General features: G+C 44.3%; 1 protein-coding gene across 5 annotated transcripts in view; it reads right to left on the reverse strand.

Annotated features, from left to right (window-relative positions):
• Positions 1-25,732, reverse strand: part of LOC5668285 (neurogenic protein mastermind) — a 122,350-nt gene that overhangs the window by 57,769 nt on the left and 38,849 nt on the right. Inside the window, exons 2-4 of one of the 5 annotated variants that reach the window (XM_061660134.1) lie at positions 18,920-20,447; positions 13,953-14,928; positions 9,597-9,718 (exon numbers count right to left, since the gene is read on the reverse strand). The exons of 1 other annotated variant lie outside the window; for it this stretch is intronic. In XM_061660134.1, coding sequence (XP_061516118.1) covers positions 9,597-9,625 — 29 coding nt within the window. In that variant the 5' untranslated portion in view covers positions 9,626-9,718; positions 13,953-14,928; positions 18,920-20,447. Of the gene's footprint in view, positions 1-9,596; positions 9,719-13,952; positions 14,929-18,452; positions 18,852-18,919; positions 20,448-25,732 lie in introns of those variants that run through there. 3 more of the 5 variants (XM_061660136.1, XM_061660140.1, XM_061660135.1) reach the window with 3 other exon arrangements.

The raw sequence follows: 25,732 nt of genomic DNA on the forward strand, positions 1-25,732 counted from the left end.
GGCGCCATACAGGAATGTTGCTATGTCATCTTCCCGTAGTGGGGGACCACCATAAACAAGGGGGAGGGGAAGCATTAAAAAGCCAACAGCAAGACGTCTTGAGAAGATGGACTGTACAGCATTACCACGCGCATACAACGAATACACACGCATTAGAACGCATTGACGTGGATACACACAGCAACACATAAGCGCACACACACAAACTGTGCCTATCCGCGCGCCCTTGGCCAGATGGCAGGGAAAATAAACACATCCCTCCAGCGCTGGAACGTTTAAAAGCACATAAAAATGTCAGCATACCACATCATAAAACACAATTATAATTAGTTAAAGTCAGTCATTCGTTTCAATTTTCGTTTCATGTTTCACGGCCTCATCCTGCGCCGGGTATAGCACACAGCACACAGCCCACACTCGGCTTGCTGCGCCTCTACCAACCAACAGAACCCGCTACATTTCGCTGCCCTTGCTGCAACGATGTGGCGCTGCGTATGCTCGCGCTGCGGTGTGTGTCTGGGCGTTTTGAGACGTTATTCTTCTCCGGATCCGGCAAAGTTTATGCGCTGCTTTCGCAAAGGCACCTCTACAACGGACCGACGCCCCAAGACAAGGTTTTTATTTTATGTTTTACCACAAGCTTTGCGGTGGCGGCGTTCGTTGCTTGTTGCCGGCTGTCTTCGAGCTGTTTTATCACTTTCATCACTTGTTTGGCATTTACCGCTCGCTCGGTCGAGTTGTGAGACCCTTCACAGTCACACGGGCGTGTTTTTTCGTCTGCAAACGATAACGTACGGGGGATGCAGGGTGGTGTTGCTTTTTATTGCACCAAGCATTATAAATCAATACAAAATGCATACAAATCGCAAACCATGCCACATCAATTTATTGCGCTTTTTAATTGCTTGCAGCAACGCAATTGGGAGGTGCTGGCTAATTTTATGATTCCCGTTTCTTCCTTTTACGACTGACTCTGTTTGGCACGTCTCAATGCTTAAATGAAGCATAATTGAGCTACAGCTAGAGCTGATGGGAATGACAGAAATAAGAAATGTCCTCATCGCATTTGCCGGAAAAGGTTTAACTTCTGCATTGATCAATATTCGGAAAGCCAGGAATTTGTATCACAGCTTGGGTGGGGCCGGAGACATACCACCCCTACACTACGCCACCCCTGACGGAAAGCTCTAGAAAGCGCTAACGGCGAAATGAGAGAACCGAAACGCTTTGGGTTTCGAATGGGATGCGCGCGTGTACGTACGTGGGTAGGGGGAAGGGACGAGAAATTTCATTGAATGCAACAGAAGGCAAAAAAACGAACCAACACACACGTCTTTCCCGTAGTGAAAGCGAAATCAATTTGCCTGAGAAGACCCTTCAAAACCAGCCCCCGACCAACTGTCATCTATTGAAGTCATTTTCTCTTCCAGTTTTCCCAGACTTTTTTTCTCGTTCTCTCGCCTTCACTCTCTATTTCTTATCACCTGCGTGTGAGTGTGTGTGTGTGTGTGTGTGCATGCGTGTAGGAAAATTCAATCCAGTGTCGGGAAAAGTGCTTCAGCTCAATCACGTACACGCACCCACCCGCCTTAGAGTAAATCGGAAGCGGACAGAACAGGTTGTTACCGCTGTTGTCATATTTCACATTTCCAATCACTCAAACAAGATTTCAGCCATTTGTTGGTGGAGGTGAACAGAGCGAAACAGTTCGCAAGCAGGAAAGGCGAAAAATGTCCACTATTCATGGGGGTGGGGGGGGGGGGGGGGTGGGGAGAAAAAATCCCATCCATACCAGCGAAGATGAAGCTGTACGAATGTTTCGTTACATTATTCAATTAGGAGAATTTACACGGGGGCAGGTGATATGTATTTGCGCGAAAGTTTGTGAGCTTTATACCTGCAACATAGTACCAGAGTTAAATCTGATGGTTGGGGTAGTTTTTGTTCAATTTTCAATAGGATTATCTGGAAAGCTTTGACAATCTGACAGTTTGCAGCATTCTGAACTATTCTCAATCATATCGTTAATGTGTTCACACCCGGGTAATGCTGCTTTTCTAACAAACGACGCTCTGATACACTATCGCAGTTCAATTTAAAAGACACAAAGTTTAGAATGAATGCCAACCCAAGAGCTTGTTGCTGCCCGTGTGTCCTTAAAAGAGGATGACCCCCAAAAAGCCCATTAATATACAGGGACATAAATTTTAATTACTGATAATTGACGCCCTGCTAATGATGCGTATTAACACGTGGCTTATTTACGACCATCTGGTGAGCACCTTTTTTCTCTCTCTCACTCTCTGTCTTCAACCCTCTCTCGACTAAAAGAGAAAGCACACCAACAATGGTTGGCACATTCTCAGGCCCTTCAGTCGCTTCTAAGTGCCGCTCGATCGGGCGAAAATCGGGGAAATTGAATGGAAAATGTGTGTGTGTGGGTTTGTGGCACCAAAGCCCGGTCACCCTGGTGAACACGCATCCTACACGGCACAGTGTGTACGGCCTATGGAAACCTAGCAGCAACCTAGAGGAGAGCTAACGGTACACCACATCCACCGCCACACGTTCCATGGCGCACGCTGTAGCCAGCAGAAGGGTAATTTTTACTGCACATGAGCAGCATTATCGCCTCGGGGAGTCCTCCAACGTGGAGCCAGTAGATTGGGACGCTTGACGCAGTTGACGTACACAGCAGCAGCAGCCGCCATGTCTTCATTACATTTTCGGCACAAAACCTCGAAGATGACTTACGAGCAACTGGCTGCTTACTGGATTTGTTCTCGCATCTTCTTCGTGGCGCTGCGCGGTCTTGCCAAATAATGAGGAACGGGTGTATGTGTGATGGTGAAATTTTGATACCTTCTCCAGGGAGAGAGACGAGAAAAGCGAAGAAAAAAATCAAACTCACTTACTAGCCGGCGAAAGGCAGTTTGTGATTAGAAACAGTAACAACAACAACAACAACAACAACATCAACACAACCCTCAGAAAAGATGGTAGCAAAGCGGAGCGGAAAGCAAACTGCGCACGATTAAAAGCGCTAACAATAATTTCATAATTAGCGATGGGGTTTGAAAAAGTCAATACCGCAAAAAGCGAAGGCAAACAAACGCACAGCACAACGAGGCAAAATATCATCCTGACAGCTGTGCGGGGTGCGATGTTTGTGCGTATGAGCAAAGCCAGTGGTCGGGGAGTTTGGGTCTCTGCCGATTGCACAAAACCAGAATGGTCATATACTGGCATGTTCAATTGTACATTAATTTAAAGTTAGCCTGTTTATGTTTTCTCCCTTCCATACATTTTTGTTCGTTTTTCCCATACATGAAAGAAACAAACCAGCAAAGTTTTACCTTCAAGCAGATATCGAAAGTTTGACAAGACTGGTAGGAGAAGGCACGACCGAAAGTACACGTTTCAAATGGGGGGAGATTGTACCATCTCATTTAAACCGTTCTGCCAAGCGTGCAAGACAGTGTAGTGTGGCGTGTGTGTGTATGTACCGAGCTGTCTTCCGAACAGCCTTAGACCCGGCACGGACGAGCGGGAGAGGAGAGCAAATGCTGCCGAGTGGCTGTTGCTGGGGAATTCAAGCATACACAGCCAACCAGATCAATTAGCGATGATGATCGCAAGCTGGTAAACACAAATAACAGTAATCTATAAAACGAAACAATCCGCAACAAACACTCACCATCATCACCACCACCAAAGCAAAAAAAAAGCAAACAATAACACAGCCAGTAACGGTAAGTGGTAACATGACGCGAATCATAAGAGAAGGTGGAGAAATTCAAAAAACCAGCATGTTGTGCGAATCGATAAACGTTGCAAATTGTGCCAATATAAAAAAAGGGAACATAGATGATAGCCATTTTTATACAACATGTAATACAACCCAAAAGCTGCAGTAGACATGTAATACAACCCAAAAGCTGCAATAGCTATTTTGTTTGCAGGCAATCAAATCACATGCCCAATAATGACGATGACTGAATCGGAAGAAAGAAACACAATTATCAAGGTAATATTTCAATCAAAACGACAAAATGCGTCGAGGGAGTTTTCGTTCCCAAAACATAGCGAGACGTTCCACGCCAACCGGCTAAAATCAATAACCTAAAGCAGCTTAAATGAGCCTCTGCAGACCATGACGACACACCGCGACCGGGGAGAATTGGATTCAAAGAGCGGGAAAGGTTTTGTTGAAATTGCATCGATCCAATGCATTAGTAAACGCGAGCCGGTTGCTTTTATAATGCTGCCACGCATACCATCACCATCATCATCAGCATTACGCGGTAGTTGTAGTGCGCTCTTGCCCATCAGCTTGCCAGCCTCTCCGTGCCATTTTTTAAACGTTTGCCATTCTCAACTGATGAAAGTCAAAATTGCTCGAGTGCTAGAGCGAAAGTAAATTCGCTGTAAAATCAATACCATTAGCTCCTATCAGCAACCCTCAGTTTCATTCCAATGCGAGCCTTACATTCTTGTGATTATTTTTGTTTAATTTAATAGCAAATTAAAAATAAAACACAGTTTCAGGGAGGAGTAAAATGCTAATTTCTCCCCTTTCTTGACTGTTTGGCTTCAGAAAGAAAAGTGAAGTGAGTTTTCACAGCGTATGCAAAATAAACACACTAGCGCATTGCATTGCATCAAAAACTTTGGATTGTTTTCCTGTCGCTGGCCAAGGATTTCCGTTGCCAACGTGCGCTTCGCTCCGAGTAAACTTGCATTCGTCATCGAAACGGTGAAATTCCGAAACAACGGCATCGGGTGCAGAGAAGAGACAGAGTTGCACACGTCGCTGGTGTTAGGCTTTTTTTCTTTTGTTTTTCAAACACAACCCCCTACTACTTCCCCTGTAGTCTGTTGCATGCAATAGTTCTTCTGACGTATCCGTTGTGTTAGTGGGAACAGGTCTCACAAAACACGCACAGAAAAGCTGACAAAAATAATAATACTTTTCTGCTATCGCTGCAATGGTAACAGCAGTCCCCCCTTACCACTCGCTAGTTGTCACGTGTTTGCGTTCATGCTTAGCCGGAGCTTATGATTCACTTTTTAGGAATTTACTTACAGAAAAGTTTGTTCAGTGTTAAGCCCGTGCTTCGTTCATGGTTTCTTAGTTCTGATGAAACTCAGCAAATAAGCATGTGAATTTTGAAAAAATCTTCCTTTTATTTAAATGTCTTTCTCATTTGTACTATAAATCTTAGATGATAGGAATTCTGAAATCAGATTCACATTGTATCATAAGAGGGAACCAGAAATTAATTGCTTAATGATTTGCCAGCTTTGAAGAATGCTGCTCAAACAACCAAGCGCTCCGTAGAATAATGTGATATAGGTGGCATTCGCAACGCATCCGATGGACATGACAAATCATCACACATCAAAGCATCGCATGTCGTGGTCGACGACGTTAATCGCGATGAACTTTGGTACGAACCTGTCTGCGGTTTAATCAAGCCCAATGACAGAATAATTGCCTCACTTGCCACACCACGGCAGACACCTTCGCCAGCCCGACAGCTGGAGATTGTGCTGTGACGTGTAACGTATCATTCGAGCAGTTCTTTCGACGGATATTGCTGGTATCTTGCACCTTTTTTTCTTCTTTCCTTTCATTACAATAAAATGTTCAAGTACGCGCCTCAGCGGAATGGAAAGAACACGGTGTGCCTTCTTAATACCTTAGAATGATAATGATTGTGTGTGCATGCGTGTGTGTGGTGTGGCATCGTCGTACAGGGACACACGAGAGACGCGCCAGAACACACGCACAGCACACCAGCATATCTTCATCGGTCATTTACGACATGATTGCGTGTAATTAAACATTAATCCTCGCGTTCAGTCTGTGCAGGCCATTTCCAGATCGACACACGACGCGCTGCAAGATGTAGATTAAATTGTGCTCAACCTTAAGCACAACGCAGTGTCAAAGATCATCTTTGTTCTCGCTCGCGGAGAAGGACGTGTACGTGTTTACGAGGTTATGAAATTGTGGAAAGCAAACGAAATAAAAACGAAAAAAAAAATTGCTTCATTTTCTATGTTTTGCAGTGCTGGATTGATATTGATGCGATCTTAATCTCAACTATCTGAATCTGATTATTCTATTTCCTATCGTGAGGAATTTCATATCCGTTGCTCATGAATAGCAGAGCCTTTAGTAACTCAATACAACGCACTGTGAGATGGCGTGTTGGTGTAGGAATTTATAAGCCTATTAAATGCTGAACCATTAATTCAGATAAAAACGATGCTTGAGAGCTTTATCGATGAGATGAGAGCGTGACCCCACGCAATCCAAAGCATAGAGGGAGGCGCAGAAAAAAAAACTATCGCAACACTCCAGTCGTGATTGGAGATAGGCTTCATTTCCGGGCGACAAAACCGATACGCTCGTTACTTGATATCGCTTCTTCTCTTCTGCCTCTAGTATGGCGACATCGCTCGAAGGAAGACACAAATTTAGAATTGCGATCGTTCCGCGTAGCAATGTCTGTAGTGTGACAAGCGAGATATGAAATAAAGAACTCTTTATTTACTTTCCTCCAACCTCCTTCATACCGCACTGGAATAGATCTTTAGGCGTAAAACTAAGAGATACTTTACAAAAATCAATTTATCGTATCGAATTAAACCCGCACACTCTAGGTTATCTTGAACATGAAAATGGCCCACGTGCCACATGGATGAGATGAAGCACACTTGCGCCAACAGATTCCGTAAAGGCGTAAAGACACACAACACCACCTTGGACGTTTCTTTTTTTTGGGGAAACGTAATTTAGTCCAACAGTTGGGAAAACACGGGATCTTATTTGTGTCCCGTACAGGTTATCATCGTGCGCCACGTACTATCGACGATTTGTTCCCGAAACAGAACAGCAAACAACGCTTGTGGGCGCGCTAGTGGTAGGCTGAAGATTTGGAGAGCTCAATTCCAGCTGTGTGTACATTGCCTGCTGGATGAAAAGTTTTGTACGACAGGTTAGACGTAAACGCCACAAACTTTGTTGTAAATAAGTGCGGACAAGTTTGTTAAAAATACGAATGTTGGGAGTTGGTTGAATTCATGGCGAGAGATGCTACAAATTGCATGCTAAACAGTAATCACCAAAAGCTATTATGGAATGCAACAACTATCTCGGTTATGTAGGATCTTGTTATCTTACATTGCATAGAAAATGTACGTTAGGTAGTTATTAATCTTTCAGAACTCGTTCCAATGTCTTATCTTAGAGATATTCTAACCACGGCAACTAGGCAAACTCTCTCTAAAGACTCTAACGATTTGCTGGACCAATTCAATATCGCAATCCGTAGCAGCATATTATGATCATGTAACCAAACGCTACCCAACGATACCTTGTGCTTGTGAGGGCATCTATGTGTGTTTGTATTTGCTAACAATAAATGCCAACAAATCAATTTATTTTGAGGATGACCTGCCTCAACTCAATTATCGTTCGCTTGGAGCGCTCTGCACAACTGCAAGGCACAAAATGGAATCAAAACGCTTTGCACATGACCGTGAGTGTGTGTATGTACTTTGCACCGTCACCATTATCGTCCGATGCAAGCGATGCACAATGCACTGGACTGCTGGGTGCACACACCGCATGCAAGGGCTGGTGGGCTCGGGCCTGGTGGATGACTAAAGCAACGATAATGAACGACGAGCTTATGACGGGAGATTCTTCCGTTTCATTGATCGTGCGATGACTAATGTCCCGTCCGAAAGACGCTAAATTTGTGTCAACAATCGATGTGCAGGTCTGCGCACAAATGTCTTTTCATCCACCGGAGACAAATGGATCCACATCACATCAGGAGCTTCATTTGGAACTCGCCAGCACAGAAGCTCTTAATGGTGTGCTCACATGTTGGCAATTGTCGATTGGCATATGTCGATCGGAGCATTCGGAAGGAGTGCAGCAAATGAGATGTGCATTATTGGAGCAATTCAATTGGTTTCATTGGGAAATAGAATCATCATCCCGCTGCTGTTCGATCACGGCACACGAGACGACGCCGATCGGGTTGGAAATTAAACCATCTGTCTCCCCCCCCTAGCCAGTGTTGATGGTAAAAGACATGACAGAAACATTTACAAATCGTTCCTTTGGCTTAAACAACGGCTCTTCGCTGCACGTTTGCTCACTCACGGCCGCTGGCGATATGCACACACACCACCACTTCGATAAACATTCATTTTCAGATTGTCCATAGAGTCACAAAGGGCGGACAGTGAATGCGAATCGTAAACGTTAATAGCTGGCTCGCCATACTTCTGTGCGTTAGCCTTTGCATGTGCAAGCAATTCTTCTCCGACTAACACTGCAGCAGAAACTGCAGCCTCGCGTTTGCTATGAAAAGCTGATGATGCTCCAAGCAGGGAAGGATGTCCGGGCAGCAGTGTTAAAAAGGAAGGAAACCCAGATTTGCTGGTGCTTCTCTATTCGTTCTCTCCCTCTATCTCTCTCTCTCTCTTTCTCTCTCGCTCCTCTCTGAGTCTTAAACTCGACAATTTGCAACTCACTCGGTTCGAAAGCCTCGCCCAACGGCAAACTGATTTAGTTTACATAGCACCAGCAACACCCCCCGCGTTTCACAACGACCCGCCGCCGACTGTGCACAATTTTGCACATAAATCGATATACGCTCGGCCCCATTTCCTCATCCTCCTCCTCCCTCTCTGGTGTGCATGCCCGCGCGTCCATATTCAGCGGAGAGACGCGTTCTCGCGTCAAAACGATTTAATCTAATCGGTTCGCTTGGAATCTAATCCGCGAAAACAAAACACTGGCGCGTCTTGGCGTTTGCGATGAAGCTGGAATTGAATGCAACCGCTAGGGATGGGGTGTTATGGAGAATGGAGCGGCAATGCAGTGTCATGTACCCGTCGATGCATCTCTTCTTGGCATCAGGGGCGCACGGTTTTGGTATCCTTTGTAGCACCACAACAACACACCATACCCACACACACACATTGTGTTGCGTCGATCCCATCGATGGAGTGTTTATGCGGAAGAAGAAGAGGAAAAAAAAACATAGACGCAGGACGGGACGGAACAAACGTTTCTAGCTGAAAACAGCTACACGATGATGCAATCCCCGGCCGCTGTATCAATGCCCTGGGAGGATTGGGTTTATCTGACGATGTCCCTTCACTGTCTCTCCCCTACACTACCCTGCCCAACGGTGCCGTTTGATCAATAGAGTGCCACCGAGTGCACGGGGAGTGCAATTTCAATTTCAAATCAAACGATCAAAAGCAATCACACGTCCAACCAACCAACCAACCAACCAAAGGCCGGGAGGGAAGACTTGGGTTGCTACACTGTTGTTAGTAGTGTCGAGTAATGTTCACAAAACAGCACCACAAACACAAGTAGCATGAACAGATAATACTCCAAGGCTAATTTTGGAGACGTTTCTCGGAGGGGGAGGAGCCGGTAGAGAAAATTAGAGAGCAAAAACGCACGGTTCGATGCGTTTTTGTATTGTTTTTATTCTCTCTCTCTCTCTCTCTCTATTATCATCAAAACAGCTTTACAAATAAAAACCGTCACTTACCCTGCATTTTCAGCCGCAGCAATTGACATGTGAGACTCATCTAAGAGCTGAAGGGGCGAAGGGCCCTGTGGAGGCGCGGGGGGAGCTGTAAGTCGCTCCGTGGTCGCTGATACGCCAGCCACCTGGAAGGAGTGTTGGAAAAATAGTGACAGTGAGAACACACGCTTGCAATTACAAAGCACAGCAACATGGCGGACGACCCCGCGCCAACAGTAGGGAAGCGGCAAGGCAATTCACACAAACACAAGCACCCAACGGGACCAAGAAAAAGAAGGAAGCAATTTTCACATTCGATCAAGAGCAAACATGTGAGAGGATACGACGAGGAGGAGAAATGGGCGAGTCGCTGCTGCTGCTGCCGTTTGCCTCGTCTGCTCTCCAATGCTCGCCCTATCCCCCTAGAGCTGGCTGCATTTGCAACCGTTATTGGATCAGCAAAGACAAAGCGCGAGAGCAGCAAGAGCCGAAAAGGGTGGTTGCTTCCCAACGTTACAAGACAAACTCTCCTCTGACGGTGAGCGGTAAGCGCGCGCGCAACTAAGACTCCGGCGCTTGTGTTTTGCTGCCACCGGGAAGAAAAGAGGTGTGAAAAAGATACCCCCCATTGCGATTGCTGCTGCTGCTGCAGTCAGCATATTAATTCCGGCGTACCGGCAGGCACACAATTGTTAGGTTAGCTACGCTACTGTACTAGAAGAAGGTTGGAAATAGTATGACTGGTTTTCTCTCTGCAGTTACCCTCGATCTCTATGCACGTTAGCGGTATGACATCAAGAGATTAATTGTGACAAGAACCTGGTTTCCCCTTTGCCAACCCAGGAAGGGAGAGAGAGAGAGGAATTGTACACTGTTTGAAGGGAACGCTAAAACGTGCATCTCCCGCATGGGTGCATAATTGCACACGGCGATGCAACTAGTTGCGGGATTAGGGCTGCGAGGGTTCACATTGTGCAAATTCCAAGTTCCACACACGTGATTGGGTCAAATTCGTAGCTTTTTCTGTTGTCCAAAGACACACATACATATATACCCCCGTCCCTTGTGCTAATTTGTGCGCTAACGGGTTGCACAAAGGGAAAAGCAAATGCTCACACACCACACGATGGAATTGCAGAAAAGCATCGGATGCAAAGCGGTTAAATTATGTAAAGGGTAAACAAGACCTGGACAAACATGATTTCAGCCACACTTGACTTCTATCCCTTTGGTATGGGTAATATATTGTATAATCACTCGTTCGGTAACTGCACATGAAATGAGGAAAGTGTTCCAATACTTCAAGGGGAATGAAGCGAAACGCAAAGATAAATATTATTCCAATACCAGAACCTTTTGATAATGAAAATCACAACAACAAAAGATATGCACAATTGCATAAGATACTAGTAGAACTGTCAAGGAAGTTGGTTTGACAATTTTCAACAAAACATTAAAAAGGTTTCTAGCTCAAATATGTTTTCTAGTAAATTCCAAATCGATATTTGAGCATGATGTAGGATCTAAATAAACTTTTGAAACAAACTCACTTATTGAATGAGATTAGATGAGAGAGATTGGATCAGGAAAATATTTAAACCTAATCCATGAATGAATGAAACTTCTAATATTATAAAATCAAATATTTTTTCGACAATATTTCGTTCCCCTACGACATCTACACAGGCAGCATTATTTATTGGAATCTATTGTAGTTCTGGAGAGGCTCTTCTCATTCTGTTCCGGATTTCGCACAGCTCACCTACTATGCCAATCTTTGGCAGCAAATTAAGTTAAGATGCAATGGCAAAAATGCTACTCCAACAGAGAGCAACAACGCAGCAAATATTTTGCGCATGATTCAATCCGGGATGTACTCTCCCATTTCCCATTTCGTGCCGATGTTTGGGCCGCGCAAAAATAAACAAATCATCTCGGATCTCGTTTTCTATTTCGATGCCACGCAGAACACTAATTGTGTGTTCGCCGGCTCTCTTTTCTTCCACAGAGATGTTGGTTGGGCACAGCACTTGTTCGTACGTCAGCTGGGAGATGATTTCGAGAAAGTTTTCCCCCTTCTAATGGTGTTAGTTAAAACATCTAGCTCAGCGAAACCGTCACACTCCCACGAATTAGCGTAGAAAACAACAACAGAAAATAAAAACACCGGCCAAAGTAAATAAATCGACTTTGCCACTACACACACATACATACCCTTGTACACATGGTGGAGGAGTTCGAGGTGTGCAAAATGATCAGAAAAATCACGCTTCACTGTTCAAGGTAACCTTCGCCTTCGAAATGGCGAGCGAAAAAGTGAAACAAGCGAGCACGAGACCACTCAACCCCCCACCAAGCCTCCCAACATTCGCACCACCAAAAGACACATACACACACACACACGATCACGAACAAAGGTGTAGTGTGCGCACCGTGTGGCATGAAGCTTAATTTGCTCGCCCTCACCCGCACACCCTTTGGGAGCGAATGTGGGGTTGGTTGGTGGGGCTCTTGCTACGACAGAGCCTGGCACACGCCATTTGCCGGTTGCGATGGAGCCGGAGCATCATAACTGAACCAGGCCCGCGCCCCTTCAGGCTGGAAGCGATCGTGAGATCAAGAAAATCCAAAACCTTCCAAACCAATCATGTGCACAGCGAACTGGAACAGCGAGCAATTATAAGAAGAAAAAACCCCACTCTGTTGTTGTATGGTGGTTTCTGTCTTATTTGTGTTTTTTCCTCTTTTCTTTGATAGGTTTTAGGCTGTCGTTTGCACACACAAACACACATGTATAAAGTTTGCAAAAATTGAAGAACAACACACCAAAAAGCTACCGATGCACCCGTGTGTGACGTGTTTGGTGGTGAATAATTGACGAAACACTTAATAGCCTTTTAATGGCAACGAAATTAATCCCGGCTCAGCTCCAGTAGAAACAGGCAAGGAGCATTGCTATTTGCTATTTTAACAGGTTTAATTATCGCACCTAGGAATCTTCAAGAAACGGTGAGCATTCGATTTGGCAATAGGATGTAAGAACTTTGATTGAGAGGCGTATCAGAATTGCAAAATTCAATGAATTACAATCCGAAATACATAAATTAAAAAGATTTCACGGACAAACACTATTCAATAAATATTCCGATGATGGGCGCTTTCACGATACTTCAGTCAGTTTTTTGTTGTTGTAAATAGCCATTTGATAATCGGCGATTGAAATCATGGCTGAAAAAAATATAAATAAAAGCCTAGTGGTCGCATGTTCGATTAGGTTGGATTATTTAACATTCATAGCTTTGAATTCAGATGAATAACGCAAGCAAAATTTGTGCGACGTTATTTTGTGAACATTGGGTATTTTTAATGTATAAAATGGCTACATCACTGATTATATCGATAGGACAAGTTATATTCTGGCAAAACCAGCAGAAAGAAAAAAAAATCGCATCACGGTAGATTTCAAGATTTTTCTAAAAACCCTTGAACTGGTGCAGTTTAAAGGAAATTTGTCAAATTCTCTAAATGTATGGTCGAAAACGTCAATTGGGCTGTTTAATACAATTGTAGCACTTGTATCACATGAACCACTGACAGACTAAAATTTCTACTTTGAAACCTAAATCATAGAAGGGTGACCATCACAGAAGTATGAAGATCAGTGTTTCGTAGGAAGATATGATGGTCCGTTACATTAATTGTAATCCAATTGGATTGTTTATTGTACATGCGTGATTTATGGGCATCCAAAACCCTCAATTCTGAACTGGATCACCATTTGCTAATGGTCTATGCTCTTCTAGTTTCCAGACATCCAATGCTACACTCGAAACGAGGATGCATTTCGTGTTTTGTACATTTTACCCGTCCAAAAAACGATCTTCACATATGAGCAACATTGGAAATGCTCACAAACGTAAGGAGGAAAAGGACAAACGTAAGAAACAACACAGATTATTGGGCTCGTTGCTTGCATTCGCCTTGCATGGCAAAGGAAGGATATTGAGCTTTTTCCTTCGAGCCAACAAACACAAACATTGCGCTCGCGTAAACACTCGCTTAGAGAGAGAGATAAACAAATCCAAACACGACCGGCCCAGGACCGTCGTCGAACGCACAGAAAGAATGAGGAGAAGAAAAAAAGGAACACAAAGATTGTCGCCTGATAGACGATTACATGTTGTGATGCATGTTGTGTGTGCGTGTGTGCATTGCTATCCCATTTCCCATCCCACCTTCGGGCCAAAAAGCCTAACCCAAAAAAAAACAACCATCAGCAAACTCAACAGAGAAAGGGACAGAAATCGAAAGTTAGATTTAATAATAACACACAAGGACAGCGCGGTGTGCACACGGGCACAGGCAATCATGTATACCCACCAGGTCTAACGAGTAATCCCAAATTTTGAAGCACTAAAATAAACAATTCACCAGCGAAGAATTTTCCCGCACACACGCTTGGTTGTAGCGCGCGCTCGGCGTTGTCGTCGGCTTGCAGCACACTTGGGTTAGGAAACCAAACAATTTTAACAACAATAACAACAACAAATACGACACACCGACGCACCAAACCTTACGACGCGAAAGGACACGACCGGAAGGGAATGGAAGAAATGCAACAAACGCGGCGAGAACGACGTTGCACACACACACACAGGATCGCGCGATCGTTGTGCTGTTTACGCCCTCCACTCTGCCCTGCGTCTACCGGATAAGGGGGAAACGCACCGTATGTGCGTGCGTGTGTATGTGTGGGGGGGGGGGAGGATAATTATTTAATCACTCGCTTCTTCCTCGTCGCACTGCACTTCTAGAAATAGACACTGAGACGGATCGCCTCCTCAGGCGAGCAGGACGCGCTTGCGCATTCGCCAAGGATCACATACGCGTGCACAGACACACAAACACATCCGTATACCGGCCCACAAACACATTGGCGCACACAAGCACTCACCTACGGACACACACACAAACACTCTTTCTTTCTCGCACCAGTAAATGATAAAGTAAACGATTACGCGATGTAAACGTGACGATCCCCCGATAACGACCCTTTCGCCGCTAGAGCACACTAGAGGAATGGCTCAAGGATACCGGGCACCGCGGGCATGCGAGAACTCGCACTAATGCCACACATTTACAAACACACACGCACACGCACCTACACAATTGACACTCACTGTAATATATATTTTTTATCTTTCAATTTCCATTAGAAATCACGCGCTTACTTGCGCTTGCTAAGCATCATTTCATCACAGAAACTTTGGAGACACCTTTCCTTTTCGCACACACTTATTTACCACTCACAAGCAGCACACGGAGTCAAGCACACGAAATACAACGCCGCCCTTGGCTGTGGGGAAAAGGACAACAAAATACGGTAATCACCCCACTCGAAATAGCGCCTCCTCTCGCATAGGCGCGATGCGGTAGAGGTTAAAAATAATGCAAACACAACAAGCAGGGCCTACACCATGCTCTTTCCCAGACCAGGCTTAGACGCTTGCTGTGGTGGTGAAGATCACCCGAGTGAATCACACCTGCACCACTCATCAACTCATCGCTTTTTGTCTATCAATCTCGCTAGATTGCATCGTCCAAAACCTAATCTAAATATTGTTAATTTTGCTGCACAGATTTTCAATTAAAATATCGATGTGTGCTAGTCGGCGCGAATGTGCGAAGAATGTGTTTGCGTTTGCCGTGCGGCCATTTTCAACAGTTTCTACTCCAACTGGTCCATCATATTATTAGCGAACCGAGCAGCATCAGCACATTTTAGCGACAGGTTAGAAGATGATCGCCATCGTCTACCGTAAACTATAATGCTGCCCTCGATCGGCCCAAAACACAACACACAAAACAACTAACCCAGCCGAAGCCTCTGTACGCGAAGAAAAACAACAAACCATGTAGGAACAATAGCCCGCGAGAAGGGTGAAGGGAAGCGAAGGATCAAGCGAAAAGGGGCAGTTTTGCGAAGCATCTCCACCCAGCGCTGATCAATGCGGGGAGAGAATTGCAGAGACACGGGGGACAGGGACAAGACGAAACAACAAAACGCCACGAAGACACGGCGCGGAACGCGATCGTCGTCGTTGCGATCGAAAAGCGGGTCTACTCCACTCTGCCACTCCATCCCAATTCCCCCTGTCAGCACAACAAAATTCCTTCAACCCCCTGAAGAGTTTCGATCGAGAACCAACCCCCTTCGTTTGCGTTTTTAGTCTGTGCAAGTGTGTGTGTGTGTGCGTTTGTTGCACATCTCTCACTAAATCGCGCGCTCTCTCTCTCTCCCTCTCTCTCTCTCTGTCACTTGCTTTTCTAGATTCTGATTTCATCTTGGCCCTTTTTTTGCTCTCGCTCCGCGTATTTGTGCTGCCTCTTCCGTTCGCGATTGCGTTGAAAAAGCTCCGCGCGCACGCAGCGTTGCGCGGCGCTGAGAGTCTCGATCTCCCTCTCTTTCTCTCGCTCTACTTAAGCCTCAAACGCTGCTTTTCTTTTCCATCTTCCGCTATTTTTGCCCTGGCACGCATACAAACAAACACACCCTGTGCCGGAGGGGTGCTGCTTTGCGCAGTTTATAACGCACTGCGAAGGTTTTTGTCTGTTTTTGAGAGATGTTGATCTGGTTGATTTTCATTGGGCTGCTGCTACTGGCTGCTTCGCTGCAGTTTCTTGCAGAAGAGGCCGGGGTGCTCCGGGTTCGCCTAGCGCTACTAGCAGGTTGTGCAACACAGGCCAGGAAGTGATGATGTGTGGTGCTGCATCGCGCGATCTGGCGTTTTGAATCAGAAAACAACAATCACGAAAAACGAAATTATACCCCGTCTTAGTGCCACAGGACCATTTGTTTCAAATTTTAAAAAGGAGCAGTTTACCGTTCAACAGCAATGAGCTAACAAACGGAGGGAAAAATGGTCACTATCTTCCACTTTCTTACCCATTTCTTCCACTCTCTATCTCTTGGGCGGCTGTGACCAACCCGTTTGTTTTTATATAATTTTAATGAGTTATGACACGGCGGCGTTTTCCTTTTTCTTTAATTTTCATTCCACCTGCTACAGCATAGCATGTGTCCTCAGGTTGAAGCTTAAATTGCAAAACATTCAGCTTAATGTTTTCCCGAAAAAGCATGTGTGTGCACTTGATTGTTTTTAAAAGTGGAGAAAACCACAGTTAAGCTAACGGTGGCAGTAACACGTTTCGTGTTTCTTGATTTGTTGTTGTTGCTGCTGTTACTCTCGGCGCTGCATCATCGTATATGCACGCCACACACCACGATAACACTCATGTGTTGGAAGCATATTCGCTTCGCCAAAGTAAGGGGTTGCCGTTTTTTATCGTGGTCTGAGAGAAGCAGAGAGACCAATTCACGCATGCACGAACACATACACACTGTAGCCTTACCGAAAACGACAGTAAAGCACGCAACACGAAGGGGGTTGGTTTTCCAGCTCTTGCTCGGTGGTTTCTTTATCAACTTTCCTCCACAATCTGTTTGACGTGCGCGCCCGAGCAAAGTAGTTGAAAGGGTAAAGAAAAATAAATGAATAAAAAACTTATACACCGATGTGTCACACGCCCACATATCTTTGGCGACACCTGTGTGCAAAATCAACACATACAAACATGTTAGAGTAAGTGAGGGTAACAATGATGTCAATCTCTCACAATCCCGCAACTAAAACACAACGATTAACATCGTGCACTGTTGATCGATTTAAACAGGAATCGATATCGTTCGGCCTTGTAAGAGACGACATGCTTCTTGATTCAACTATTCGAGCGCTCCAGCCAAACCGGTTTCTATTGCACTATATAAAGCTACACATTTCAAACTGAGCTGTACAGCAGTTTTCATGTTCGCAACAATCTTACTGAGTATCTGTGTGTGTTTTTCTTTTACAGCGTATTCTTTGTTCCAACTTTTTATTTTATCACTGACGTGTGTATCTTCTTATCGTGAAGCTGAGTGTCGGGGAAGTATTTTAACGATCCACTGACTCGCGACACAGCACCACGACCCATCAAAATCTATCCAACTTACAACGAGAAAAGTGATTTTTTTATTCAATTTCATTAAGAACCAATTACACAAATTTAGAGACCAGTTAAATGCGGCTCATTTGGTTCGATTGTAGGTGACAATTAATTATTTCATTTTCATCCACATAAAACCCTTCTCAGCACACCACCACATCCCCAACCAGTAGTAGGTTTTATTTTTACGAACTCGTAACTGATAGTCTTTGCTGCCTTTTTTTTTTTTTGCTCGATCATTAATCACGTCACAAATGTTTCACATTCTAGCAAACCCGATCTCGCCTAATCATAATCGCAGCACAAGCAAGACGACAAATGAAGAAACATAGACACACAAAGAGCCGAAGGAGAGAATGGGCAGAGATATGAAGAGCTTCATGTTATCAGTTAGCACCGACCGGATGGACACAGACACGCACACACACACACGACCCAGCCGCTAGTGCAATAAGGGTGGAACAGACAACGTTTGTCAATCGGAAACCGCTTGGACGGTTAGGTTTTCGCAGAGAGTTTTGCCCGATGCCTGCAGTTAGCAGTGGTCAAGCGAACCCCCTCTCTCAAGCACTGTTTCACTTGAATTACGCAATAAATATGGGAAACTGTAAGCGATCGATGCGTTCCGTCATCAAGCAGCACCAAACCCGATTTTGCTGGTGGCCTCAGCTCAGGCCAGCTCACACACCAAAAACCAACAACACAAATCTTCAACATTTCTGCCTGTTTCTGACTTCCCCCTGTCCGATTGTTGATGGTGTGTGTGTGTGTGTATGTGCGCTGCGCAATACTGTTATATTTATGCACGACGGGTGCATTTTTGCATGTACTAACTTTCACAGCAGCGTGAAGGAACGGAAGTTTTACGTTTGCAAACAACACCGGGTCCATTCGGGCAAACGGGAACAGCCCGTATAAACTGTTGAGGTTTCGCTATGACGCACAGCAGCAACACAACATCACACACAGACGCACCAGACAAGCACACACAAATACGTATATCGACACTATGTAGAATGTAATGACAACAGGCTGGAAATTGGTCGTCGAAACACTGCCCCTCTTGGAGGTCACACGACGCAATGGTTTTACAACAAAATGCGTGTGGTTTTTGTGTGTAGCTGGGTACACACCAATCCACTGATGGTAGTAGTAGCAGATCGATAGGTTCAAGCCGTTCCTTATAATACTACACTTCTTCCACACCGTCAGCAGAACGGATCTAACACAGCTAGGAAGTACGGCAAATCAGCCCTACACCACAATTCCAAGAATAAAACCGTCACTAGTCGATGCCTTACATTTCTTACACCACCGAAGCTTTTACTCTTTATTCAACTCTGACTCTGTACGTTGCATTTAAGAAGCACGTAGTAGTGGAAGTTTCGCGAAACGCACGCACGCACGGAAATTGTGACCGCCCCTCACGAAATGCGAACTCAAAATGAGCGTTAATTTCCGACTGAGCGGCCGACTTCCTGTACGTCCGCGAAAGGCACTCACTCGCCGCTCGTGCACTCATCAGTGCACTGCCAGCTCACGCGCGTAGCGGTGTGTGTGTGTGTCACTCATAAAAGCTGCTGAGTTCTTGGAATTGCTCTCCGAAAAAGCTCTCCAAGCTCTCCACCAGCCCACCCCAAACCCACATTTGAGTGTGCGAGCGTCCTCGCAGCAATCCACTCGCAACAGGACGGAGCGCAACTTGCTCAGGGTGGAGAGCTTTTTGCTGTGTTGCGTACTGACCCTGTGCCCGTTTCCAACGCCGCTGCTGTAGTCTTTTCTATTCGGAGTCTTGCGGATGACTTGCATACACATACACCCGATTCTCGTCCGATTAGGAGGAGCCCGCGCGGTGGTAGTGGGACACCGAAGCATATGCGGGGCGGCGGCTCCCAAACGGAAACTTGCCGAGCCGAAAAACCATTAGAACTCCGAAGGTAACCAGTTTTGGTTTCGGGGAGTGATACATTAACTACACACAACTATGTTGGTTTGCGTCAGGCGCGATGGGATTCGGTGCGGCTGTGTGTGTGAGATAGCTGTGGCGCTGGAAACCTCTCTGGGTTGGAGGTTTGCCCCTGAAGTGACTTGGGTTGCTCGGCTACGCGGAACAGAGGGCCACGTTCCAAAACGAAAAGCTATTGGAGGGGGAGGGATAGAGGTTGGTGGTGCTTCCGCGGAAACATGTTTTTATTTTTTTTGGAGAATGAGAGTTTGAAGTAATTGGCATTAGATGTTTCCATTAGATTACACGATTAAACGATGTTTATAGCAATGTGAAGAGCATATGGCGTTTTTGCGATGATTTTTTGTAATATTCGCACCAAAGATGATGAACTGCAACGCATTGATGTAAATGTGTTGTTGCCAAATCGGTTTTTTGTTGTTGTGTGTTAAATACACAATTCTATAAGCTTAAAAGGGTAGTTCGAGTTTGACGAAAGATTGCCATCTTCAACACTTATGTCCATCGAAGGGGTCATATGATGGTTTCTAATGAGCAAAAAACTTAGTGCTTGTAAAAACATTCTCTCTTAAACACTCTTTGGGATAAATTGTTATAATTAGTCGTAAAATATCAATTAATCTGTGTCCGAACCTGGCGATATCAAAACATATTCCAAAACAAAGATTTTCACGCTGGTTCAAAAGTTGCAAAAAAAAAGTCAAATCTTCAAAACCAAATCCTTCAGTCGCTGAAAGATGCTTCAAAAGTACAATGCCGTGATAGAAGTAAATAAAAGCCACATTTCAAAAAGGTTGTAATGCATGACTTACGCAAGTTCCTTTGATCACGTGTTTGGAAAATGATGTAGAATGATGACATACCTAAAAGAGAACAAACAAAACAATTCTGTTAGTATGATGATTAATGTTATTCCAGCTGAAAATGAAACACTTTCATTGCGGTTCCCATCGACAGTATTGCATCAGTGTGTGCGCTAACCCACACTGCACAGCGGTCATTAGCCGGGATAAATTATCAAAAATAAAAATCTTTGTTTTGTTAAATTTATTTCATGTTTTCGCCAAGTTAACTTGGCAAAATCCAATATTTACTAATATATCTAAGATAATCGACAATACGGGTGGGCCGTAATAATTAAACAAATAAATGAATAAAATATCTAAGATAACAGAATTCCACCAGAGCCATCTTTCAAAAGTACAATAATACCAATCAAAAAGTTTTTTTTTATTAACAAATAACAGCTTCGGTTCCGGTATTGCTTATAATCAAATAGATTGAACTTTGACAAAACTGACGAGTTTACGCCATTTCATATTACCTATGTCTAAGAGTATTATGCCGGCAATCGCTCCAAGCTGCCCATTGTGCATTGGCGACATGATGGATTACACTTATTCTATTAGCAATTACCAAGAACACTAGCTTGCAAAAAGGTCATTTACGCGCGGTTCATGATAATTTACGGCATAATTTTCCATCCGATTGTGCGACGACGGATGAGGCCGCTCGAGACGGCATCGAGAACTGCACACATTATGCAGCAGGCGCTCAACACAATACGCACTTCTGTTACCATTGCAGCACTAAGTGTCACTTTTCTACGAAACCAATGATTTCTCGTCTCGTGCACTGAGTGGCGCCTCCATCACAAAGCCAACGAGCAAACGAGAGAGCTGCTATATGTGTGTGTGTGCATGACGCGGATCGGATTGCATCATTTCACTGGCCTGAGTGGCCATCACCACTCTCGCCGTCCGGTGGCGAGTTTCTATTGCTCCTCTCGCATCGTCCAATCCGACCAATGCGAGTGTACAGCAAACGCGACCAGAATGGATCTTCGGATGGAGTTGATGGAGCCCGGTAAAGCATCAAAAAAAGCACTCCCAAACCCCTGATCTCACACAACGGGTAGGCTGTCGTCCCCCACCGTGTGCAAGGTACATCCTTGGCAGCCCAAACAACGGCCCAAACCGTACGCCGAAGCTAGCGAGAGAGTGCTCCAACCGACGAAACTGGTTTCTTCTACGCCATTGGCAAACGGTACGACGCGGGCACCCCGCGGGAGCGGTGGCAACTCTCGCAACGGTCCCACCACACAGCAGAGTGTGTGGGACCTGAAATATGAGCAATCGTTTTGACTGTGGCAGGAGCCGTACTGTGCTGCGGGCCGCGCGAGTGATGATCACGCTGGTTCCCAGTGTGCGGTTGTCTATGCGGGGAGTGCGCGCGCGTCGTGTCCGTGCCGTTTGCTAATGATAATGAAGATCACATCAGTGATAATGGTAATGGCCCGGTAGCGGCCGACATGCCACGGGGCCATCCCTACCACCATTATCTCCTCCTGCTGCTACACGGTCGGAGAGGATCTTTTCCTCGAGCGGGCTGCTGCTGCCATCGTGGACATCTTTCGCGTGGCATTGCAGGCTTCGTTTGTGCACCACGAGATGCAGCGACGGAGGAGGCGGCAAGTGAAGCGCATCATCGTCACATTACAATCACCAGCAGTACGCCGGACATGCACATCGGACGCAAAACACGAAATGCAAATTGCTTCGACAAACGGCGACAATAACCTCTCTTTCACTCTGTTCTGTTTACGAGCTGTGCCAGAAAGATGGGGATGGGGAAAAATAAGGGATGAGAGAAAAAAAAACACAGTGTAATGTAGTACTGCATCCGCACGCGTCGGTATGCACACTTTTGCCTGAGAATTCGATTTCCTACGGAGTGGAAGAGGGAGAAATAATGTGACTTTAAAAACCATAAAGATTATCACTATACAATAACATGTCTTTACTAAAACATTGAACTTCTTTGTCGATGAAATACACCATTTTCGAACCCAAATAAACAATGTTAAGCTGCTTTTTAACATTGTTCAACTATAAGTAACCATATGACGCCTAACTGAAATATTGATGCCTTTCTGAACATTGTTCACTCCCAACTAAATATTTGCTTTGCCCAATATAAACGTGTGTTTATATTACCCGGGTTCGCTTTTGCTATGATCATTTTGTAGCAATTAAAATTTTGGAGCTTTATTTTATTTGATGTTGAACTAATTTAATAGTCAATTATTAATTTTGGTATTGGGTATTGGGATCAAGCATTGAAAAATAAATTCAAACTATGGGGCCCTTTCTGTTTTAAGTTCGTGGGCCGAAATTTCAGCCTGTCAGCTGTTTGCAGTGTATAGCATTTTTCCAACAGCTATCTAAGTGAGTCGGTCTCGTAGTACAGTCGTCAACTCGTACGACTTAACAACATGCCCGTCATGGGTTCAATCCCCAAATAGATCGCGCCGCCATACGTAGGACTGACTATCCTGCTATGGGGGGGAATCAATTAGTCACTGAAAGCCAAGCCCACAAGTGGGTACAGGCAGGCCTTGATCGACATCGGTTGTTGAGCCAAAGAAGAAGAAGATCTAAGTGAGTATAATACACAGGTGGGCTTATCCCAAGGTGTATGCATTTAGAAGTCTGATTTTTATCGCTTCTGTTTCTGAATGAAGATTTTAAGAGTCTTTTGTGTATTCGTCAAGCCTCCAGAAAGCTTGTTTGAACAAAAGTTTTCACTCGTCCTGTCAAAAAGTTATAATCTAATTTGGTTATAAAAAACATGCTATGAGACCACCTTGACTACATACACTTTGATTTTAAATTCCTTTACCTTATCTCTTTAATGCTCCTTGGGATAAATGTAAAAACCACCTTGTTTTGCCATTTTTCTGGCAGGTACTTGAATTTAATCGAGGCTAGACTGAAAATTGCAGGATTGTTTTATGGGTCGTTTTGTATGGAGTGTTTACATGATTTCAGCCTCCAACTTTCAAACTCCATACAAAAAAGCTGGCTAGAATCGTGAAGGGCCCCTATTTTAGCAAATAAAGTCGCAAACAAAAGTCTAAACTCCGTACAGAAAACGTATAAAGTTAGGGGTATCACTTGTTAAGTTACGATTGGGCGAAGTTCAGATTATCACAAGTATCACTTGTTTAGTACGATTGGGCATCAGTATTTCAGTTAGACGTCAAATGGTTACTTATAGTTGAACAAATTTAAAAAGCAGCTTAAGATTGTTTATTTGGGCTCGAAAACTGTGTAAAACGTTCAAAGTAGACATGGAATCCTATTACCGTCGTTGCTGCTAAATACTGTCTCCAAGTCACTAATTTTGGACAACTTGCATCACTGTTCGCGCTCGACGCTCAGAATTCTTGTCAAATTGTAGAATAATAAAATATGTTTTGTTAGATTAAATTTAGTTTCATAACATAATTTGAAGCTGTCATACGATGCATCTAATGATAGGTAATTTAATTCTTCAATGGTAAAACATGATTTCTAGTCAGATTAAACTTTTGCAGGAAATTTCGTTATTACATATTGTCATATTGTAAATTTGATTGGAAATGAAATCTTTTGGTGGGGGGATTTAATTATCTTTCATTTGGTTTTAAATTCATAATATGTATTTAAAAAAATACAATCTCTTTTCGTGCTTACAAACAACAACACTTTAACCGAAAAAAACGAGAAAAATCATTTTAACCTAGAAAGGAAGCGGTAACGACTGCAACAGGAACATCACCTGTAGATCAAACGCCTTTCGTACCTATCTTGCGCAGAAAGTCAGGGCAAGTTGTCCGTACAACACAAGTCCTCCTACCCGAAGTGCTGGTGTGCGGGCTGGTGCGCTTAGCTCGCCTGCTACACCTTTGCCAATTCCTTTAATTAATTGGTTTTAATATATGCGCATTATTAAATCGCTCCAAGAGCGGTGTGCACGAGGGCACGCGCGTACACAGCAAAGAACACAGATAATCCAATCTCCATTGCTCCTCTCTCTCGCCCACACACGCAAAAGAACGCACAACAATCGTCGCTGTGCACAACTGCAACGATCGTCATTCTTCCGTCCCACTTGCTGCTCCCCGCTCCAAGGGAATGATACTGTTGCATCGTGCTGCTGGCGCACAATAATAATATTCACACCCAATCGAACCCGCGCACTGCAATGCACTTGCTGCAGCACCCACAAGGGTGGATTGAGGAAAATTAAAACATAACCGTTCGGGGCGTGTTTGCTGTATTTTTTCTCGTTGCGTTTCTTTTTACTTCCTTTGGAAGAGATTACGCACAATTCTCAGCACTCTCGCTCTATGTGTGTGAGCGATTTTCTTTATCTTCTTTGCTCCCCCTCCTCCTCCCCCATGAATTATGTTTCTATTTTAATTCATTCCTTTCTTCCATTAATGCAAACATACGCGCTACATCATCATCATGTGTGGATGATGCTTTCCGATGCGCCCATTATTTAAAATGCCGACGGAACGTGTGTGTGTGGTTGCTTACACACGACGATGTGGTATTTTGCTGCAGCAGCAAGGCTAACGGTACACACACATCGCAGCAGGAGAATATGCATTAAGGATTATTATTTTGGGGGAGAAGAAATTAAACAACATTAGCTTCACGAAACGATAATGGGATGCAAATCATACGCAATTTGCTTCCGAGAACAGTTAAACCGATGCGATGAAGGAATTGATCAAATCTTACAAACTATTTATAAGAAACTGTTGCAGGTAAAGAACATAAACATACCACGTTCGATCAAAAGGAAGGAATGCACTTCCCGTGTTTCCAGGAATTTGTTTTGGAAATTGATAGCACACACCATTATTAAATGATTTACAAAAACATATATTTGAGTGTATCACACAAAAGTGATGTAAATTCTAAACAAATTCATAAACATCTTATCATAAAAGATGAAACTAATATTAAATAAATAAGGTAAATCTGCAGTAAATCATCGTCAACAAACAAACGCTAATAAATTCGATACTTGTTAGCCTCAAGTGAAAAGGGGAAAGGCACAGACGAAGGAAAAAGTTCCAACCTAATGCAAAACACATGCAACAGCAGTAGTTAGCAATTGTCTGAAAAATACACACACACACACATACGTTACGTTTGTATATGAAGTAGACGGAAGATGGAAGAAAGGTTTCATTGGTTTTATTAGCATTTTTCTCATGGCGCACACGTACACGGGGATGCGGCAGAGGTTCTGCCGGTTCGGCCATATAAAATAACGGATTCCAGTGCTTCTCCTCTCCTTTTCTCTTGCG

Source organism: Anopheles gambiae, chromosome 3 (assembly GCF_943734735.2).
Source record: "Anopheles gambiae chromosome 3, idAnoGambNW_F1_1, whole genome shotgun sequence".
Taxonomy (NCBI): Eukaryota; Metazoa; Arthropoda; class Insecta; order Diptera; family Culicidae; genus Anopheles; species Anopheles gambiae.